Source organism: Phoenix dactylifera, chromosome 12 (genome assembly GCF_009389715.1).
Source record: "Phoenix dactylifera cultivar Barhee BC4 chromosome 12, palm_55x_up_171113_PBpolish2nd_filt_p, whole genome shotgun sequence".
Taxonomy (NCBI): Eukaryota; Viridiplantae; Streptophyta; class Magnoliopsida; order Arecales; family Arecaceae; genus Phoenix; species Phoenix dactylifera.
In genome coordinates, this window is record NC_052403.1 from 11114435 (window position 1) to 11136317 (window position 21883).

The 21883-nt window shown below is 39.3% G+C and overlaps 1 protein-coding gene across 1 annotated transcript in view; it reads right to left on the reverse strand.

Moving 5' to 3' along the window:
- Window positions 1-2537: 2537 nt before the first annotated feature.
- LOC120112760 (squamosa promoter-binding-like protein 6) overlaps window positions 2538-21883 on the reverse strand; it is a 39929-nt gene continuing 20583 nt past the window's right edge. Inside the window, exons 6-12 of the mRNA XM_039132594.1 lie at window positions 5549-5623; window positions 5355-5462; window positions 5132-5249; window positions 4881-5022; window positions 4567-4717; window positions 3849-4454; window positions 2538-3113 (exon numbers count right to left, since the gene is read on the reverse strand). Of these exons, the coding sequence (XP_038988522.1) occupies window positions 2652-3113; window positions 3849-4454; window positions 4567-4717; window positions 4881-5022; window positions 5132-5249; window positions 5355-5462; window positions 5549-5623 (1662 nt within the window). The 3' untranslated portion in view covers window positions 2538-2651. The remainder of the gene's footprint in view (window positions 3114-3848; window positions 4455-4566; window positions 4718-4880; window positions 5023-5131; window positions 5250-5354; window positions 5463-5548; window positions 5624-21883) is intronic.

Sequence of the window (21883 nt, forward strand, 5' to 3'; positions counted from 1 at the left end):
CAACCAGGAACAGGACGCCCTTTCATTTCTCATTTAATGTTTGCCGATGATATCCACAAATGCTGTTGCCCTTACGGGTCTTATGTATAATTATTATCTTCAGTTTGGGCAGTTCGTTAATGTTGATAAATCTAATATAAAGTTCAGCCCCAAAGCCAGCTTGTCTGTGCAGCGAAGCATTAATTTTGAATATCTTCATATTCGTTCAACTAAGAGGTCCATTGACCTCTCTGGGTGTGTCCATTTCTAGTAGGCACATTAGGGCAGCAAAATTTAATTTTGGTGCAGAGAATCAACAACAAGCTTAATGGTTGGAGATGGTGATTTCTATCTCAAGCTGGAAGAACTACTTTGCTGCAATTTATTTTAGCTGCAACAGCTATATACTTAATGGCTTATATGGCGGCTCCTTTGTCAATTATGGATAGATTACAACCGTATTTTAAATCATTTCATTCTTATGGGGCCATACTATTGGTCAGCGAGCAGTTCATTGGATCTCATGGGAGTTGGTTTGTAGACCGAAAATCTCCGTCTGAGGCGAACATCCCTCGTAGGCTGCTAATATTACTTTGAAGCCGAACACTTTGTGGCTCATCTTGTCTCTACTAAATATAAGTGTTTTGGTTGCTGAGAGAATTATCGAAATGGATGATTTTGGTGTCGGGATATTCTCTTCCGTCAAATCTTGGAAATCTAGGGAAAGAAATAAGAAGGGGGAAGGAGAAAAAGATGGCAGACCTCGAGACGCCTCCTGCCACCGCTTCTTCTGGATCTAGATCTTCTCCGCAAGGGCCTCCCTGACGGTGCTCTCTCAATACTTGGCGGTTGCGCGGTCGTCGACCTTCATCTTGACGTTCTTGATGGGCATCCTGTGAGGCTTGGAGACAGCGGCCTCCTAGACTTTCCAGTGCCGCTTGTTCGGGAGCAGCATCGCCTTGACAGCGGCCGTGCTGGCGGCGTCGGCGGAGGAGGTGGAGGGAGAGCTGCTCGAAGCGTCGCCCTTCCTCGCCCGGAAGCCCGATGGGCGCAGCACGAAACCCTAGAAAATCCGTCGGCTTCCCTTATATATGCTTGGTTCACCTCATGAGGAACAGAGGAAGCCAAAGAGGTTGGGAGGCGAAGAAGGAGAGCGACCACGCAGAGGCCATGGCTTGGAGTGAGCTCGGCATCGGGGTTGAAAGTGGTGGTTTTATGCCGTAATGCATGCGAGAAGACGCTTTATCCAACATACCTTTTTTCGGCTTTACATGCAGCGAGGTCGTGGCACTGCCAATGCCAAATACAGCATGGTCAACATTGGGTCAATCATGAGGTCAACTGTATGATGAAACTTTTTTGTCTAATCAATTAAACCTATAAATATCCTCTAAATATCAAACATCTTTTAAACATGTGGAACGTAATTTCTATAATATGTACATGTATGAGTGACACTAGTTATACAATTTTCATGCACTTCCAATGACTAAAAGACACATAATTTCTCTAACTTCCTAATCACTTTTTTTTAAGAAGAAAAAAAAATGTAGGATAGGAGGAAAACTAGCTGAAATAGGGAAAGGTAAAAATGAATTCAAGTAACTGATCTCAGACAGTCGACCAACTCAACCAGGTGTCCTCCTTGGCACACTAATACTATAAGACCAAATGGACAAGAAACGTGTCATCTTTCTTTCCTACGGTTAAGAGTTTGAACCAACTGCATTTCAGGGAATTATTCATGGCATGGTGGAGGCTTGTCCAGTGCTGGTTGGGGGTAGTTAGCCCAAATTTTTGAACACCTACGCAACTCCACATTACAAACAGACCCAACTTGGTCGGCTATGCGAAGGCCAGGTTATCGTCAATGAGAGCGCATTCAGCAGCCAGGCACGGACCATCTCCTCTGCGCTCCAATTGCCTCCAACATGAGTCTCAAAACCTAATGAACGAAGCCTAACGCGCATGAAGATTCTCATGTGCTTCAGAACTTCCTTACCACGATGAGAGGCTAGCATGAAACTGGATGAACCAAAGAAATATACCTTAATTATCAGATGGTTTAGACTAACAAACTTCTCTACAGATCCCCTGGACCTTGAAGGCATGGCAAAGGAGAGAGAGGGATCTGCGTTCCCTAGATTTATGATGAAACAGGTAGGCTAAATCAAAGCACCATAGTGACTAAATTTATCATAAATTTAGGTATGATGATGGCAGTATTCAGCCGTGACAGATTCGTGGTAAATCAACTAAAAGTCTCCGAATCAGGTTTGTCCATAGCTAAGCCCTTACTCAAAATTTGTCTGCAAGATCAGTCCATGCAAGGATAGAATCACAACCTACCATGAGATAAGGTTTAAGAGATCTCTGTTCCCTTAACAAATCTGATACTATGGCACCAACTCTGAAGGCCTTCACATTGTTCTACTCATGATCAACCAACACTACCACAGATGACCGCTCCAATGTTGCATTGCAGAAGAATCAAGATGCAAGAGTGTGCCATCTCTCAAACCGTACTGAAAACAATTGGCGTTTAGTAAGTCCAGTCATGACAAAAAAATAGGATGATTCTGCTTTAATTTAATAAAAAATTATGTTACAAAGTTGATGACGGTGCAACAAGTCTCCACAAATTGATGACTGTTAATGGCGCTTGCAACTCCTCACATTGTTCCATAGCCCAACAACTCCCACCTAAATGACGGGAACACAGAGAAAACTACCGGCGGCCCTTTGAGCAGAAGAGCAACACAAACGCAAACTGCCGCAATGCCCACCATAGAGAGCATTGCTGGTCTATACAACAACGTCCTCGCCCCAAAATTTCGGTAAGCCAGCTCCTGCTGACTGCAGCGATTGCAATACATTCGCTGGGCTGGTCCCATCTTGTTCATGTGTATCTCAAAACCCGATAGCTTCCCAAAGTTTGGTCCATCCGATAGCTTATAGGAATCATGTGCCACTGATTTGCCAGGAATGTCGAGGACCACTTGACCTTTGCCTGGTTGCTTATCAATTTTCTTCTGAACCATATCTATGTAGGATTTATGGCCTCGAGCACGGGCATAGTCTACAGGAGCGAAACCAGCACTGTCACGTGCACTCTTCCACGCTTTGATTCCAAGCTGGGATCAGAAACACCATTATGCGTTAGAAACAGCAACAAAATAGCAAAATAATAGCTAACTTCTGATGAGTAATGCAAACAAATACGATGCGACAGTGTTTTAAAAAATAAATGGTTGCTGCCAGAAATCACAAGCCAGGCAAAAGATCAGGTTTCAGTAGAGAGCAAATTCAGGTCGGGTGGAGGTGGATGTGATAAAACCAAGGAAAATGTTGTTGGGAATGAGGCACATTTGGCAAATCATAAGAATAGCACTGGTGGAAGACAAAATGAATCAGAATGAAGCACATTTGACAGCATAAAAATAGCACCCGTGGAGGACAAAATGAGTTCAGGACAGTTTGGCCATCTACATGTTGACCAAGGATGTTTCCAGTGAGGAAGGTCTCTTGGATTCACGTGCAGGTTAGAAAAGAAAATCTGAGACCAACGCAGAACTTTATGGAAATAGAGGGGAGGCATTTGATAAGCAGTCAGAGGCAGGACTCAGATGGAGATCACAAAAGAGTGATCCATAAAGCAAGTACTTGATGTACCAACAGGCCAATACTTTTAGCATGTTTATTTTTATGCATGCCAGCATTTCAAAAATGTCAGTGATTTTGGATTATGTGGGCACATCACATATGAACATTTCATGCAGAATTTCTGAAATGAAACTTCTCCAGTACATTTCCCACAATATCATAATGAAAAATATAAAATCGAGATGCAAGCATAGTGAAGGAAATACCAGTTCAGGATCATCAGTCAGTGCATCCAATACATCATCAGCACCACTACTGGCTGCTGCAATATGAAGTGGAGTAATACTGGAGGGGCCGACCATGTCAGGTCTAAACAAAAATTTACCATGGCCAGTCTCTTTTGAAGTTTTAACCAGTACATATTTTAACAGAAGTTCTACCATAGCCTTACAGTTCTTGCGAACAGCCGCATGGAGCAGATCTTCTGACAAGGCAAGCTCCACAGGAGTGTGCCCACCTACATCTACTGTTCCATTAAATAGGATGTCAAGAAGCTTCTTCACAACCGCACACCATTGCCGATCCATGGCAAAAGCCATAAGCTGCCTGAACCGTGTCAGGGTAAAGGCATTTGGAAAAGATTTAATTTGGTCAGTTCTAGACTTCAGGTGGTTCCTCCGGAGAAGCCAACCAAATTCATTCAAAAAGTCTAGAGCTAGATTTCTGGAATTCTTTGCATCTGCTCTTTCTTGATCTTGGTTATTACATGTGATTACATCGATTGCATTCTCCAGCATACGTATCTCAGAGCATACATCTTCTTCTGCAACTATGAAGGGGAAAAAGCAATTGCTAAGGCCATGGTCTTCAACCTGAAATTCAAAACTGAGAATTCAATGAACAGACAACAGAGAGATTGTACATAAAGAAAAAGAATGGAGGGAGGGAGATGGAAGAAAACAAATGACTAGAACATTGCAGCACCTCAATGAATCCTCTCCCTGTTGCATCAGGGAGGGAACAAGAAAAGCTAAGGTGCTCAGATCCCTCATGCTGAGCACCTGTACCAGTGCCCTCCACTAGAGCCTGTGTTGTTTCTTGGGCCAAATACTTTCCCTCAAATGAACAGAGTAACCTAAAGCATGATTAGACAATATAATGCAGAAGAAAGTTAAAAAACAGACAGAGGTGCATTCTCTGCAAAAGGAAGTCATCACCCGAAGCCCATGGGGTGAAATAAGATCAACTCACATAATCGAGCATCAAAGAACAAAAAATAACTGAAAAGATATACCTACCTATTTGTTGACCGAATTAGGTTAAAACCTTTCACAGTGAAGCTAACCCTTGCAGAACTAGAAACAGCAATAGGTGTCACACATAATATCTTGGAATTATTGGGACATCTGAGAAGCAAAGGTGTGTCCAGCACAACCTGGCCTGCAACAGCAATGTGATACAATAAGGAGACTTTTCTTTGCTTCCACTCATTAAGCCAAGATACTGATCAGTGCAAACATCAATAAAGTTATTCAAAAGTCCAACATACCATTATAAATAAACGCTATATGGTCTTGTACCCTAGCATATATCCATCCTGTTCTCCAGAAATTACCACTGGAGTTATGCAAAAGCCTATTCAGGTTGGAGCTTAAGTCATAGCAAAGCTGTGAGCATAGCAAGGACAAGACAGATTAAGTACCAATTATTAATAGCCAGAACCAGAAGAATCAACCATTATGAAAGTAATCATAAAAATTATAGAAGCATACTTCCTCCCATGCAGACTCAGCTAGACGAAGATATAATGTTAGAATAATACAACCAGGCCTAATATAACTCTCAATGTCAGTAGGACTGTGGGATAGCCAGTCAAGGATCTGTAATTAAGCATTAAACAATCAAAGTGACAGAAAATTCTAGCAATGTATCATACCCAGATAGAATCTGAAAAAGTATACTTTACCTGAGCACGCAAAACAAGAGGAAGATCATTAGGATCTTTACCAAAGAGCTTTAAGATGATTTTATCTGTTCGACACTGGAAGCAAAAGATATTAAAGTCAGAGAACAACAATCTCAAAAGAGCACAGCAATAGTAAGTAATACCCACACATTTATCTGCCTACCGTATGCAAACAACAAAGCCATTTCCTGTCAAGGAATATCTCATATGCCAACACAAAATCAAAGAATAAGAAGACAATTTCAACCTAAAATTAGATGTAAATTTGCAGATATTGATCTAGACAAGAAAAAGTAGGAGGGGCAATGGGGGTCGATGGCTCACTAGCCCAACTTAAAACCAACCTGAAATTTAGGGTTTGGTTCGAAATATAGGCCCAACAAGCTATTGGGTTGGATTTAGCTCCCAAAATTAGACCGAACTCTTATTCTTAGACTTCAGCTTTGGGTATAGGTTGAACCATATCTGAAACCTGGTCTAATCATAAAATGTATATGTCATTATATACAATCTGCATAATGATTCTCTTGTCACTTGCTTGTGTCAACTAACAAACAATCCTTATCTCCCTTTTCCTCTCTAGAGATACTCTTCCTCTCATAGAAAAGGCAGAGACCAGCTATGCCACTGAGTGTTGGTGTAATAGACAAGACAACCCGTGGTGACTAACTTTGCGCCATTTTCTCTTTGTTAGACCATCCTTAGCCTTGCTCTTCCACCCCACCATGCCCAAGATAGAGCTTGCACAACATATGCTGAATAATAACCCAAAACCCAACTGGTACGTGATTGTTTTGAAGCCTACTATTTGATATGGGTTAGACATGAACAAAAGAAACCTGGGCCCCCAACCCAATTTTGGATAAACTTGAGCAAGCACTTCTGGCCTGCAGGTCTTAGCTAAGCTCAGATCTTCTGGTGCAATCGAGTTCCAGCTTGGCCTAGGCTAGCTCAACTAAAATATATATTATACCAATGTGGCCACTCCTTCTCTGCCCTAATCACAGGGACAAAAGGTAGGCTCTGTGTGTGTGTGTGTGTACCCCCCCCCCCACCCACCCACCCCACCCCTTGTGAATAAATATTGAACACCCTAAACCCAGCAGAATCCTTGCCTTATCCCTCCTCTCCAATTGATGTAAGAGCTGTCACATCAGACAGCATGCCTCCTTAACTCTGGCTGGACTCCCTGCTAGATTGCATTGACCTGGCCCAAGCTCGACTTGAGCCGAATTTTATATAATATATATAATATACATAATATATAAAATACACTATAAAATTAGTAAATTTCCCCTTCCCCCTCCTCTCCATCCTCTCCCTCCCACGAACTCCGAACCACTCCCCCCTCGCTGTCGCCGACTTCGAGGGCTTTGACACCAACAACCTCAACGACACCAACGACGACCCCTACCCCCTCCCCTCCTCCTCCCCTCCCCCCACCTTCCTCTCCTCTTCCTCCGCCAATCCCACCATAGCCCCCTCCCCCCCTCCGACCCCTCCCATCCCAATCCCCCACCGACCCCCTCCCATGTAGGGTTCCGATCATGTCATGATGCGTAGCGAAAGCTAAGAATTTTAAAAATTTCTTAATAAAGTCCCTTAACATGAAACTCTTATAAGCCTAGATTACCTTAATGGTAACAATCAAACAATATAAATATAAATGCTGAAATAGAAGAATACCTGTAATGCTAAATCCAAGTTTGTAGAATCTCCACGAGGCGTCCAAGTGTCCGCCCTCCAACGGTGATCCACACGGAAACTCGATCAAGACTTTAGCTCCAAAGATTTTTGATCCTTAATGCTGAATCCTTCCAAAGGATTTAAATTGGCTTGCTTTCTCTCCTCTCTTATTTTTCTTTCACCTTTCTAAATCACTTCTAATCTTTTTGTCCTAAAGAAGACCTCCTTATCTTGGCTTAGGATACTCTAGAAGCAATGCTAGAAAGAGACAAAAGCTTGTAAGAAAGAAGAGATAAGGGCGAGAGAATGCGGTGGAGTTGGAATGAAGAATACGGTGGAATGGCTCCCTATTTATAGATGTGAAGGGATGCATCCTAGCCATCCCTTCATGCATCAAAGGGTGTGATAAGAGGGTGCCAACAAGAGAAAGAGGGAGGCGTATCAAGCTTTAGAAAAAGCCGTATCTAATGATTTAAGAGGGAGACGTGAGAAAGAAGCAATGGTCCAGATCTAGGCACTATCTAATGGTCCAGATCAAGGCATCATCATCCAGGGTGCCATCCAATGGTCCAGAAGCAAGATGCCATCACCAATGGTCCAGATTCAGGCGCTGAGCAATAGTCCAGATCTTTCATCCAGGGAGCCATCCAGTGGTCCAGATTCAGGCGCTGAGCAATGGTCCAGATCTTTCATCCAGGGAGCCATCCAATGGTCCAGAATAAGGCGCTGAGCAATGGTCCAGATCTTTCATCCAAGGAGCCATCCAATGGTCCAGAATAAGGCGCCAACCAGTGGACCAGATCCTTCATCCAGAAAGCCATCCAATGGTCTACATGAAGGCGCCAACCAGTGGACCAGATCCTTCATCTAGGAAGCGATCCAATGGTCCAGAAGTGAAGGCCCTATCAAACCCAATCCAATTGGGTTTAACCAACTTAAAGGAAACATTAAACCTAATCAAATCAAGTCTAATTAAAGCCAAATGGGTTTCAACTCTTGGCTAACCCATATTAGGTCATGATCTAATCATATTAGATCAACCTAATCTAAGAATCAGATTCAAATTTAATTTGAATCAGGAGCTAGGGTTTGCAACACCTGCTTGGATGTTTATCTTGCAAACATGATCTAATCCAATTAGACCCTTAATAAGTTTTCTTGTGTGTGATCCATTGGGTTCCATACTTAGCCAGCAATAGGTGTGAGTGCGAGTTGACCCAACTTAATTAGAACTCTTCTAATCAATTTAAGTCCAAACTGCACGAACCCGAACTTAACAATTAGAATCTTTTCTAATTGGTGATCGAATTAAACTCTTTAATTCGATCAAACCTATAATACAAGATTGACGTCTAGAAACATGTCATGTCTACCCGAAAAATATGGAATTTGGTAGAAATACCAAAAATACCCTTCAGTGGCAAGTTACCGTACAATTCAATCCTTTAATCAAACTGCATCCCGAATATGTATATGAGTATGAATATATGTCAAACTCAATTTTATATTCATATATTTCTCAATCTTCTAATGATAATTCGAATAATGAAACATTAGAAACTCTTTCTAATTTTTATTGTGCTTTGATCAAAGGCTTCCTGAATTATCATATGATTAGAATAAATAGGATGCGATCTTCTCTTACTATAAGTGATTAATTTCTTATTGACCTACTCATAACCTTCGTACACAATCCACCATATCCAGAAGACCTCGTACATAACTTATTGTCATGAATGAGTGAAAACCAAAATATGGATTTATGTGCACAAGATACTATAGTGATCGCAGGTCAAAGGATCAGTTGCACAACTCCTACTAAGAGAATCATCTTTTGACATGTAAGTAAGACTTCATAAGATTTCTCTTTGTAGGTCATTTTAGTGAACTCATTTCTTTAATGAGCACCCACATCTTTGTATTAGTGTCTCCACACAAGCGATTGTGAGATCAATCACCCTCTGCATCGAGCATACATAAGATGTGCCAGTCTTTCCGGTAAACATTGATCCCCGACTCAATGTACCAACGATTGGAAATATTTAAGATTAGGATTTTAGGATTTTAGGTCTCACTAGTATGATCTCATCATAGCCTCAAAACCATTGCCCTAATCTAAGGAGTTTATCATAAATATAATCAACAGCATATGATAAAACACAACGCCTTTATTCATATTTAAATGTCATGTACATAATTTGGAAAATCAAAAGAAAATCCTTCACAATACATATTGCGATTGGCTTGTAAGGCATCTATTCTTTCATCCCATCCCTCTCCGGCTTCGCTAAGAAAAAAAAAACACGGCCCAAGCTCGGGCCTCCATCGCCGCTCCCCCCTCCCTCCCCCCGCCTCTCCACACAAATGCCCTCCCCCAATTCATGCTTGCCGTCACCGTCGACAGTGAGGCTGGCCACATCATGCCATTCCCCATCCCCTTTTCCACCGGCTCCGCCCTCACCAGCTAAGGCCAAGTCAATGATCCCAAAAAAAAAACACAGACAACCTGAAAGCCCTGCCCAGAAGCCCAATAAGTAGCGGGCTCAGATTTGGGAAGTAGGCTCAAAGGCCAGACCTAGTCAGGCCTGAGCTTGACTAAATGACATGGTATCTTGGGCCGAACTGGCTCAACCCACCCATTGAGCAGCTCTACCAGAGAAGGATGTTACTAGCTAGAGGAGATTGGATACATCCCTCCTTTCACTCTCTTCCATTGCTGTGTAACCATAGAATCAGATGTCATCCCTCGCCCTCTATTATCTAGCCACATAGTGAAATACAAACACAGAATAAGGCAACCATCCTCAATGCACTCATAAGGCACCACTCTCAGATGGCACCACTCCACTCTCAATTCCTCTCTCTCTCTCTTCTCTCTCTCTCACACACATATTTGGGATTAAGGTTTGACAAGTTTAGATTAGGTCGGTCTAGACTTATCTTGGGCCTGATGATTTTTTTTAATCTTAGGGCAGATTCGAGCTTGGAAAACTCAAGCATGAAGCTCAACCAAGTCAAGCCCAAGCCGACATTTGAAGGCTTGACCATGTTATTTAACATGGTCCAAACCCAGCCTGGCTAGACAAATTCTCAGGTCTGATATGAATGCATGGTACAAATTAGGTTTGAATCTTAGATGTGGCACATATTTTGGGCTTGGGTGGGGATAAATTCAAACCCAACCCTAACCTGACATGTTGACACCCCTAGGAACCAAGTAGCATCCATTTATACTAGTTTTTGTTTGTGAAGTTAAAGAAGATCTCTTGATGCAAAGCAGCAATGATATTGAGGGCCTTCAGATATTTGAACACTACTTGGCTGAATAAAAAGAAATCCCAATCTCAACCAACTCGTGCTAAAAATCAAATATCTGGTGTTGGTTGAATTAACAGGTCTTCTGATCACCCCATAATGAATTACGTTCATGCCCCAAAAGCTGACCTAGGTATAAACAACCAGCCCATCAAGGAATCAAATAAAGCACTTTATGACACAATCATGTAGAGAAACAGAACTTGATCCTCATGCCACATGTGGCATGGAAATGAGTAATGCGATGGACCATGATGCCTCAAGGTGCAAACATGGTTAAAATTTTAGCTACATTTGTGGTGAATAATTCATTTTAGTTATACAACAAATACTCAATATTCAAAGTCTACGAAGATGATAATCGCTTTGATATTACACCGCTTGAAGAGGGAAAATTTGTGATTAATTCACCATGAGAGGCAATATATACACTTAAATAAAGTCAAAACCTCTCATATGTAACACACATATATAGCATTGAATTAATGTATACGTGCACTAACAACAATTTTACACAGTTCATAGAAAATTAAGGGTTGCACGTCCAACATCTCTAACACATGCAGAGAAAGAATTGGTATATCACAATGGAAACATTGGCACTTGACATAAACAGATAACATCAGTCATAAGGTAAATCTATCCAAAAAATTCAACTAGAATCTTATCAAACAAAATTTATAAATTATAAAAAATAATAAAATAATTGCTTGCAAGCTTCATAGTACTGGTACATACGGTCTTGGATGTATCATACCATACTAATATGGACACCAAACAAATACTCGATATGGGGGACATATTTAGTATCAGTACGTCGAACCAAACTTGTACCAATATGGCACCAGTACAGATCAAGTACCAAGATTGCAAACCATAATTATTTATCATTTCCATGGACTGCCATACCACCCCAAACCACCCAATTCGAGGCACACCGCACCATATAGGGTCAGAACCAAGGTCTGCTAAACCGGAAAAAACCGCCCAATTCAGGCAATGCTGAACCAACCCGGTACGAACCGGGTCAGTTCGCCTAATACATTCGGTTCTGACTCCATACTGGCCAGAACCTGTACCGAGCCAACCGAACCGGCCGGTAAGTGTCTGAACCAGCCGGAACTGATCGATTTGGTGCAAACTCAATGCGAACCGGCCATATGTCTGAACCGGCGGGAATCAATCTTGTCGATGCAGCCTCGGTGTGAACCGGCCGGTTTGCAATGAGTCAACCCGATTCCGAACCAAGTTGACACTATGGACTGCACCCATGGTCTGTCGTACCGGTCGGTACGGGCCGGTACCGGCCGGTACATACCGGTACCGGACTCTACCGGTACGGTACAGCTATATATTTCGATACCGACGCGTACCGGCCGGTACCGACGCGTACCGGCCCGTACCGACTCGGTACCGGCCCATACCGAACTGGTACCGGCCTGAACCGACCAGTCCATACCGGCTCCATTTTTTTTTGCTTTTAGCCCCATCGGTACAGTACCGGTTCGGCTCGGTTTGGTTCGGTACCGTACCGGTACCGATGCCCACCGGTACGTCGGTACAGTCGGTACCGCGTACCTTGACTGCACCTGATGCTTTTTAAAGCATAAGGTGTCTGTTCAGCATTTTGAAAGCAACGACTCTCTCTGTTGCTTCCGCTTTCTAAATACTTCAAAAACAACACTAATTCAGGCTATCAAAAGAAAAATCCAATGCTAAATAAGATGTGTTTCCTCTTCCCTATCTCATTTCCTCTTTTTTCAGGATGGACTTGAAAAAATAGCTCAAAAATTGCAAAATAAGAAGACGTCATGCCAAAATTTTCAATTTGAGCTTATTTTTTATATGTTGTAGATCTATAGACAATCTACACGCTGACATAAAAATTAAATATAATTTTTAAAAATTAAAAATATATTTTTGGATTAAAAAATAGAATTAAAAAAATAAATAAAAATTAAAAAAAATCTATAAAATCATAAACGTATTTAGGAGCATACAAGCTACTCTCCATAAAAATTTAGTGTCTACTTATTAAAGTTTTGATGCGATCATGCATACAGTCCTAGGCCTAATTTTTTAAAAAATTGAGAAATAAGTAGCCTTTGATGCATATCCAAGGACCTAGAAAAATATATCTAGCATCCATTGTTGAGTTCTATATGAATCTGTGCTGAAATTAATTTTTAAAATATTAATACTTAAAAATTATTTTTAAATTTATAAAATTATTAAAATATAATTATACCAAAAATTACAAAAAAATAATAGTACATCTTACATAATTCAGAAGTATTTTTTGAGGTAGAAATCATATTTTTCTAAATTTATGATATTTAAACATATTTTTAAATTTAAAAATTATTAATATATATATATATATATATATAAAAGAAAAATTAGGGGTATGTATTAGATAAATCTGGTGTATTTTTTGAGGTAAAAAATTATCTTCGTTATAAATTAATTTTGTTATTTTTAAATAATTGATAAACTAACGTACTTTATAAACCTATGGAAATAAAGCAATCAAGAAGAAAAAAGGACCCAGAGCGTGACATTGGCTGGGATAATGGGCAAATGCTCTCAGACCGGCACCATTGAAAGTACAACTGATACAACACAAAATTCGAAGAATAACTAGGTTGAAGCAGTACTTAATTGGTAGTTATCCCAACGTATCTATATGCCGAAAATGCCCACAAGAGGTTTGGCATTTGATGAAGTGCTCGCTAATTTCAGCGTAATGAAAGAGAGGGTTGCTAAGAAGAAAGCGGATATGGACTGCCGAGCGGCAGAGCCACCTTCCTGTCACTCTGAGGAGTCAGAGAAGGCATCTGCTTTAGATAACGAGAAACCACAAATCCAGGCATTTCTTAGCACAAATCCAGGGAGTTAGCAGCAGCAATCCATGAATTTGATCCACATGCCTTCCACAATAGAGATTCGAAGCAGCAGAGGGTTGACTCAATGCTGAAAAAGAATAAGAAGAAGAATATGTGGCAAGTTATTGAATCTTGTTCCACTTCAGCCACATCCCAGCGAATGTGGTAGATAATATGTACTACAGGTTTGCCATTTCTATCATACAAGCTGTTGGTCCTAATATAGATCATCCAGGCCCGAAGAACATCTACGGTGAGTTTCTTAACAATAATAAGGAGCTAGAAAAATGGATTGCCTCCTATAAGAACAAGTGACCCACATATGGTCTGACTGCGTTGTGTGATGGTTGGACAGGTTCCACCAAATGGAGCATCAACTTTCTAACATATTGTTATATGAAGACTTTCTTCCACAAGTCGGTTGATGCTTCTAATCAGATGCACGACACCACATACATCCTCAAACTGATGAAGGTGATTGATTAAGTAGGAGAGGAGAATGTCGTGCGAGTCATTACTGATAATAGGCCACAATGTAAGATTACCGAAAAATCTTGGAGCGACGGCCACATTTTCTGCACCCCATGTGCTGCACATTATATCGACCTCATGTTGATGGACATTGCGAAGATTCGTAATATGCAGCAAACAGTAAAGACAGCCCAAATCATCACCAGATATATTTATAACCATATGTGGGTCCTTTCACTATTAAGGAAGTATGCAGAGGGAGAGTAAGACTAGGAGTCATACGGTTTGCTACCATGTTACACTTGATAGCCTTCCTGAGAAGAAAGCAGCCCTAAGTGGTAGAAAAGTAGATATGCGAGGGCCGGCACTGAAAGCAGTGTCGAGAACTTCATGACGAGGCAGATATTCTGGTAGCAAGCTACTGTGATAATAAAGACTATCAGATTATTGAATAAAGTACTTCAAGTCATGGACAGCGAGAGGTACTTCCAGATGGACTTTCTATATCACATGATGGAGAGGACAAAGACTTAGATCATCGAGGCAAATCCAACGCATGCCCAGGAGTACATCAACATTATTGAGTGACAGTGGGACTACCAGATGGGTAGGGACTTACATCTAGCAGGTAAGCAAGAACATTAAAAATTAGACTGCTTCTATACATGTACAATTTTACTAAAATAATAACGAACTCTATGTAAAACATACTATCTAAACCTTCGGTTCTAGTACAGCTTCCATGGAATCGATATGGATGACGAACTTTTGGCCGCTCTACGTAATGTGATTTACAAAATAGAGTCAGATCTAGAAGTAGCAGCCCTATGTCAAGAAGAGGTAAATCAACTTAAATGACATGTGTAACTTAAACTCACATCTCCTATTATTAACATAGTACAATACGGTTCTTTTTCACAGGCCAAAATATTTAGAAAGGGCAGCGACAGCTTTGGAGTCTCGGCAGCTGTCGTAAGTAAAAAAAGTATGAATCCAGGTATGTTACACATCAGGACATTTATCTAGCATTAGATGGTTACTAATATGGTACTATCTTATATATAATTTTATTCAATATTTTTGCAGCTGAAGGATGGACTCATTTTGGGTTGTCCGTAAAAAATCTTAAGTGGCTAGCTATCTAAATCCTCTCCAAAACAGTCTCCTCGAGTGGCTAAGCGCAACTGATCCACCTCAACCTCATCCATAGCAAGCAGAGAAACCATTTAACATAGAAGCGCCTCAACGACCTTATATATGTTCGCTACAATCTGAGGTTAAGGCTGAAGTGCATTTACGAGGAAGTGGAGCTCAAGTATACAGACCCAATTCATAGTATTTTCATTGATGATGCAGATGATTTTATAATCAGATGGCTTATGGGCCAGCAACAGGAGCCGAAGCCGGCCAATTTCGTAGCCAGCGCGGCTAGGGTTGATGTAGGGCAGTGGGCTAAGTGTAATATTCCACGTGTTCTTCCAGCTGATCATCCACAGCCACAAGAGAGCCAATCTCCACGTGACTCCTTGTCCGAGACATCCTCTCAGGTATATGATCAAGAGATGCTTAGACAAGGTCATTATGCTATCCTGTCGACTCGATCAGGAGGGCGACACATTCTTCCAACATAGTCAGACAGAGAGGGACACAGAGTAAGAAGGCAACTATCCAGCACACCAAAAAAAACAGAAGAAACTTGCAACCCTAATGGAGTGTTAAGGAGGAATCAGTACACTCAGATTTAGAGACCAGAAGTAGCAGCGATAACAGTTCTGGTGGTTATGGATCTGCCGACCAGAGAGAGTGGACAAAAGACCACTGTTTATGAGACAGCCACAGAGTGGTCTTCAATTCACCGATGAGTAATACACAAAATAGAGATCACAGTGCACGATCTGGTAGAACCCGCGAAGATATGATTGCATATAAGAAACGGGCTTCTCGAGGTCATTCAGAACACGATGCAGCTGCAAATGACCTTGCACGTAAAGTAAAATCCATAGATATATCAGGTTCCGAGTCATATATTGGATCCTCTTACCCACAGCTACATGCAAACTATGACCTATACAGATACAGATATAAATATGGTGCATCTGAGGCATCTTCTGGTGGCTACCATCCTACACAACTCGGAGCATCTTATGGGTCGAATTTTGCTTTCGACATATTCGGATGAGTCCTTCTACAGTCGTATTATCAGTCAGAGAACACCTCTCACCAATTAAATATTCTTGAAAACTCCAAAAAAAACATTGAGTGTGTCAGTTCTACCCCTACTGGTTCGGTACGGTACCGAACCAGTATCGAACCGTACCAGGCACCAACCGGTATGGGTCCCATTACCGGTTCAGCGGACCTTGGTCAAAACCGATACGAAACTCACGTTTAGGTTAGTATCAACCCCATCCCACGCTCAATCGAGGTGTACCAAGGTACATACTGACCCATACTGAGGCATAACGAGATAAAAAGTGTTGACCCAATGGATTGATTTTGATAAGGACAAAATATTTGAGTATGATACTAATGATTTTATATTTTTGGAGTAGTTAATTTGTTACATAGGGAGTACAATGAGTTTGAGAGGTTATAAAAGCATGGAGAAGTTTTTTTGAAGAGTTTTAGGAGTTTCTGCAGTGGACGAGTCGACCCCAACATAAACAAGTCGACCCCTGAATGGCTTTGGAAAGAAAATAGAAAGTAGTCAAAAACAGCACTTTTACGAGTCGACCCTTGAAGATTTCGAGTCGACCCCTGAAGAATTCGAGTCAACCCATCTGTGCCTGACAACAGTAACGGCTAGTTTTTTGCGAAACAATAAACGTCATATTCACTCCCAACGATTAGTTTTTTCTCTCCAACGGCTAGAAACGGCTCTCCAACAACTTTTCAAACTATAAATACTTCCAAATTGAATTGGAGAATAAGATGGATTAAAGAGATTGAGTGGATGAGGTGAAGAAAAGGAATACAAGTGAATACCACTTTTTGGGCTTCAACTTGAGGATCAATTTGAGAAGTGACCATTCAAAGCTTCCCTCCCATTTTAGAGCGAGCTTCCAAACATCCATAGAGAGAGCTTCAACTACCAATCAGTGAATTCCATCACAAGATCAAGAGCGAACAAGAAAAAAAGAGAACGAGCTAAATTCTACTCACCAAGATCCTAACTTTCAAAGCAATCCAACTTGAGTTTCGGCGGCATTAATCCAACCTTTGTAGAGGTTATATTGTATGAATTTTCTATCTTTCTTTAGTGCACGAGATTAGAAAATCTCGTGTAGAGTTTTTGCTGTGGCTAACACCGTAAAAATCAGCTGGCTTGTAAGGTTTAGTTGTACCCGTGAACTAGTTAGGTTGAGGTTGATTGATCTAGAAAATCGACTAAGTTTTGCTAAGCTTGAAAATCAGCCAGGAGTTTCTAAAGGTCGGAACTCAGAGTTGGTTTGGCTGTAAAGGCAAAACAGTATAGTTTTGGTTGATTGCCAAAAAAAATCAACTGGATTTAGTTGTGAGCCCAGAAAACAACTGTATTATAATATTGCTTATAGATTATAGTAAAATTCCCAAGGAGAAAACCTTGAGGAGTGGATGTAGGTGTAGGGTTGGCACCGAACCACTATAAAATACTGGTGTTTGTGTTGTTGTGCTTGTTCCTATCTTCTACATTTATTTATCATTTCGCTAATCCATACTTATGTTTAAATCAAGTTAACTTAATCATTATTAAGTTTGTAAAAAAATTTGAAAAATCCAATTCAATCTTCTTCTTGGGTTGTCATCTTGGGCAATAATTGGTATCAGAGCAGATGCATTTATATCTTTTGAAGACCTCATCGTCTAAAGCTCAAAATCTATAAACCCTTAGAATGTCTTTTATTGAAGGACACTCCTTCGTTAGGCCTCCTCTTTTTAGCGAATTTGATTATGCTTATTGGAAGGCTAAAATGAAAATTTTTATTACAGCACAAAACTATGATTTATTGAATATCATAGTATGTGGCCCACACACACCCACCAAAACTATAAGTAGAATTCAGATTCCCAAACACGGAAGTGAATGGAATAATAATGAAAAAAAAATAGCTCAACTAAATGCTAAAGCAATAAATATACTTTATTGTGCCCTTAATAAAAATGAATTTAATAAACTTTGCACATGTTCTTCTTCTAAAGAAATTTGGGATAAATTAAAAATAATTTATAAAGGCACTAATAAAGTGAAAGAATTAAAAGTTAATATGCAAGGGCAAAATTATGAAATGTTTAAAATGAATCATATGATTCTATTTCTGAAATATTTTCCAGATTTTCAAATATTATTAATGATTTAAATATATTAAAAAAATCATATACTAATTATGATCTTCTAAAGAAGATTCTTAAATCTTTATGGGAAGCAAAGGTGACAGCTATTCAAAAGACAAAGGATCTAAACCAGCTATTCTTGGAAGAGCTCTTCGGTTCCCTAATGACCCATAAGCTAGTCGTGATGAACCATGAAGAAGACAGCAACAAAAGAAAGAAAATATTAGCATTCAAGTCCTCCAATCAAGAAAAAAGCACAGAGGTGAAGAGTCCGGTGATGAAGACAAAGACCTATCATTAATCACCAAGAAATTTAAAAGCTTCCTGAAGATAAAGAAGAAAAAAGTGAGGAAAAAGTAAAGCTTCAGCTGAGGGCGAGTTGAACAAATAAAAGAAGAAAAAGATAAGAGGAAAGAAAGCTCTGGCTAAAAGGTAGCCAAGCAAGAAAAAGAAGAAGAGATCTTAGAGCGATAGCAAGAAAAAGAAGAAGAGATCTTAGAGCGATAGCGAAGAATTCAACTCCAAAGAAGAAACAAAGGTAATAACTTGTGTTTTGTGGCACAAGAAGATAAGGTAAAACTGAATCCTCTTCTGATTTTACTTTAGATAAATTGCAAAATGCTTTTAAAGATCTTCTTATAGAACTAAACAATTAGAAAAGAAAAATAAAGAACTTGAAAAAATAAACTACAAACTATTTGAAGAAAAAGAACTAATTTCAAAAAAAAAAGATCAATTAACTATGGAAAATAATGATCTGAAATTAAAAGTAGAAGACTTAAATACTAAGTTTTCAAAGTTCACATATGAAAAGGAGAAATTGGATTTAATTCTAGGCAATCAAAAGTGTATTCATGATATAAAAATAACAAATTCTAACAACCCATTCATAAAATGTAATTACTGTGGAAGAAAGGGACATATGGCACATTCATGTTTACTTAAAAACAATACTGCTAATGGAAATAAGACAATCTGGATTCCTAAGGGATCAATAATTACTAGACCCAAATCTAAAACTTGATTTGTTGATCAAACATAAATCAATATTAAGGTATTCTGATTTGAGCTTGAATTTTTTGTAAAACCTGAAAATGAAATCATGTATATCTGAAAGAAACAAAACTCTAAGATGGAAGAAAATGAATTTCAAAAATGAATAAATGAATCTGAATTTGTAAATTAGATAGAATGGATTGATTTTGATGAATCTTTTTGTCATGCCTTACATGATTTAAATCTATGATTCTTGCGTTTAATGCCTTGATGCATGTTGTAATGCTCTGATACTTGTTGAAACTCATTAATATTAGCCTATATTTGGTTTCAATTCTATTTTTATAAAGTTTTTGATATTTTTGAAACACATATCTCAATTTATAATCTGAAAATTTCATTGAAAACTATTCTAAAATTCTGAATCTTTGAAAGGAATGATTGATTAAGGGAGAGAAAGAAAACTTAAAGGGGGAGAGATTATATAAAAACTTAATAGCATAAATTAAAGACTTTTACAAAAAGGGGATAAAGAAGGCTAAACAATGAAGAAATGAAAAATAATTCTCTCCAATAAGCCCCTTTTGAAATTTAACTCTGAAATTTGCTCTGATATACCTTGAAACTTGCTATTTGGTTGATACATCATGTGCCTCAATCTTAAACCAAATTGCAACTTGCACATTTGATATTTTTTTAGCACCTCTAAATAGGTATAATTTAATGAAAAACGGGAAAAGGGAAAGTTAACTATTGCTAAGTCTAAAGTTTTCGAAACTCTTGAACCCCGAGTGGTCTGATACATCAAAGTTGAATGATCAAAAGCTCTGAGCCTGATTTTTCATCTTTAAGCTCTTCAATTCCCTTGAACAATGATTGGAACAAGTTTGAAGTTACTATAATTCTCTTAATATTTGTTAAATTTTAGAATGAAACTTTTTGATGCTGTCAAAAAGAGAAAGAGAGTAGGTTGAGTATCTGCTTAATTGAATATATATTAGCTTGGGTTAATCTGAAAATTTTGTAAAGCATTCATGAAGTGTGTTCTTAAAGCATATATTTGTTTACTTCATGCTTTACATAAATAAATTAATTGTGCATAAATCCTAGAAACACAATATGTTTTATTTGGCATATACTCAAAAGTTTTGTCATCATCAAAATGGGAGAGATTGTTGACCTAATGGATTGATTTTGACAAGGACAAAATATTTGAGTATGACACTAATGATTATGTTTTTGGAGTGGTTAATTGATTGTATAGGGACCTCAATGAGTTTGAGAGGTTAGAGAGGCATAGAGTAGTTTTTTTGAAGAGTTTTGAAAGTTTCTACAGTGGACGAGTTGACCCTAGCATAAACAAGACCCCTGAATGGCCGCAAAAAAAACAGAAAGCAGTCAAAAACAACCCTTTCACAAGTCGACCTCTGAAGATTATGAGTCGACCTCTAAAGATCACGAGTCGACCCCTGAGTCACGAGTTGACCCCTGAAGAATTCAAGTCGACTCATCTGCACCTGACAACAGTAACGGTTAGTTTTTTTTGGAAAATCAGAACGGTCAGATTCACTCCCAACGGCTAGTTTATCCTCTTCAACGGCTAGAAACGGCTCTCCAACAACTTTTCAAGCTATAAATACTCCCAAATTCAATTATAGAATATGATAGATTAAGGAGATTGAGATAAGGTAAAGAAAAAAAATATAAGTGAACACTACTTCTTAGGCTTCAACTTGAGAATCAATCTGAGAAGTGACCATTCAAAGCCTCCTCCCACTTCAGAGTGAGCTTCTAAACATCCATAGAGAGCTTCAACTATCAATCATTGAATTCCATCACAAGACCAAGAGCGAGCAGGAAAGAGAAAAGGGAACAAGTTGAATTTTACTCACCAAGATCTCAACTTTCAGAGCAATCTAACTTGAGCTTCAACGACATTAATTCAACCTTTGTAGAGGTTATATTGTATGCATTTGCTATCTTTCTTTAGTGCATGAGATTAGGAAATCTCGTGTGGAGTTTTTGGTGTGGCTGGCACTGTGAAAATCAGCTGACTTATAAGGTTTGGTTGTACTTATAAAACAGCTAAGTTGCGGTCAATTATCCTAAAAAATCTGCTAAGTTTTGCTGAGCTTGAAAATCAGAAAAGAGTTCCTAAAGGCTGGAACTCGAAGTTGGTTTGGTTTCAAGGCAAAACAGTTTAGTTTTGGTTGATTGCCAAAGAAAATCAACTGGATTTAGTTGTGAGCCCGAAAAACAACTGTGATGTAATGTTGCTTATAAATTATAGTAAAATTTTCAAGGAGGAAGCCTTGGGGAGTGAATGTAGGTGCAGGGTCGGCACCGAACCATTATAAAATACAAGTATTTGTGTTGTTGTGCTTGTTCTTATCTTTTGCATTTATTTATCATTTCGTTGTGCATGCTTATGTTTAAATTAGTTTAACTTAATCATTATTTAAATTTGTAAAAGGTTTTGAAAAACCCAATTCACCCCGTCTCTTGGGTTAACATCTTAGGCAACAAAAAGTGAGAAAAATGGTTGAGAGTTATTTCGACGGAGTGTGCATACCATACCGTACTAACCTATACCATACCATACTGATCCGTACCATACCATACTGACACGTACCATACCGAATCAATAATGTTCTAGTATGCTACCCGATTC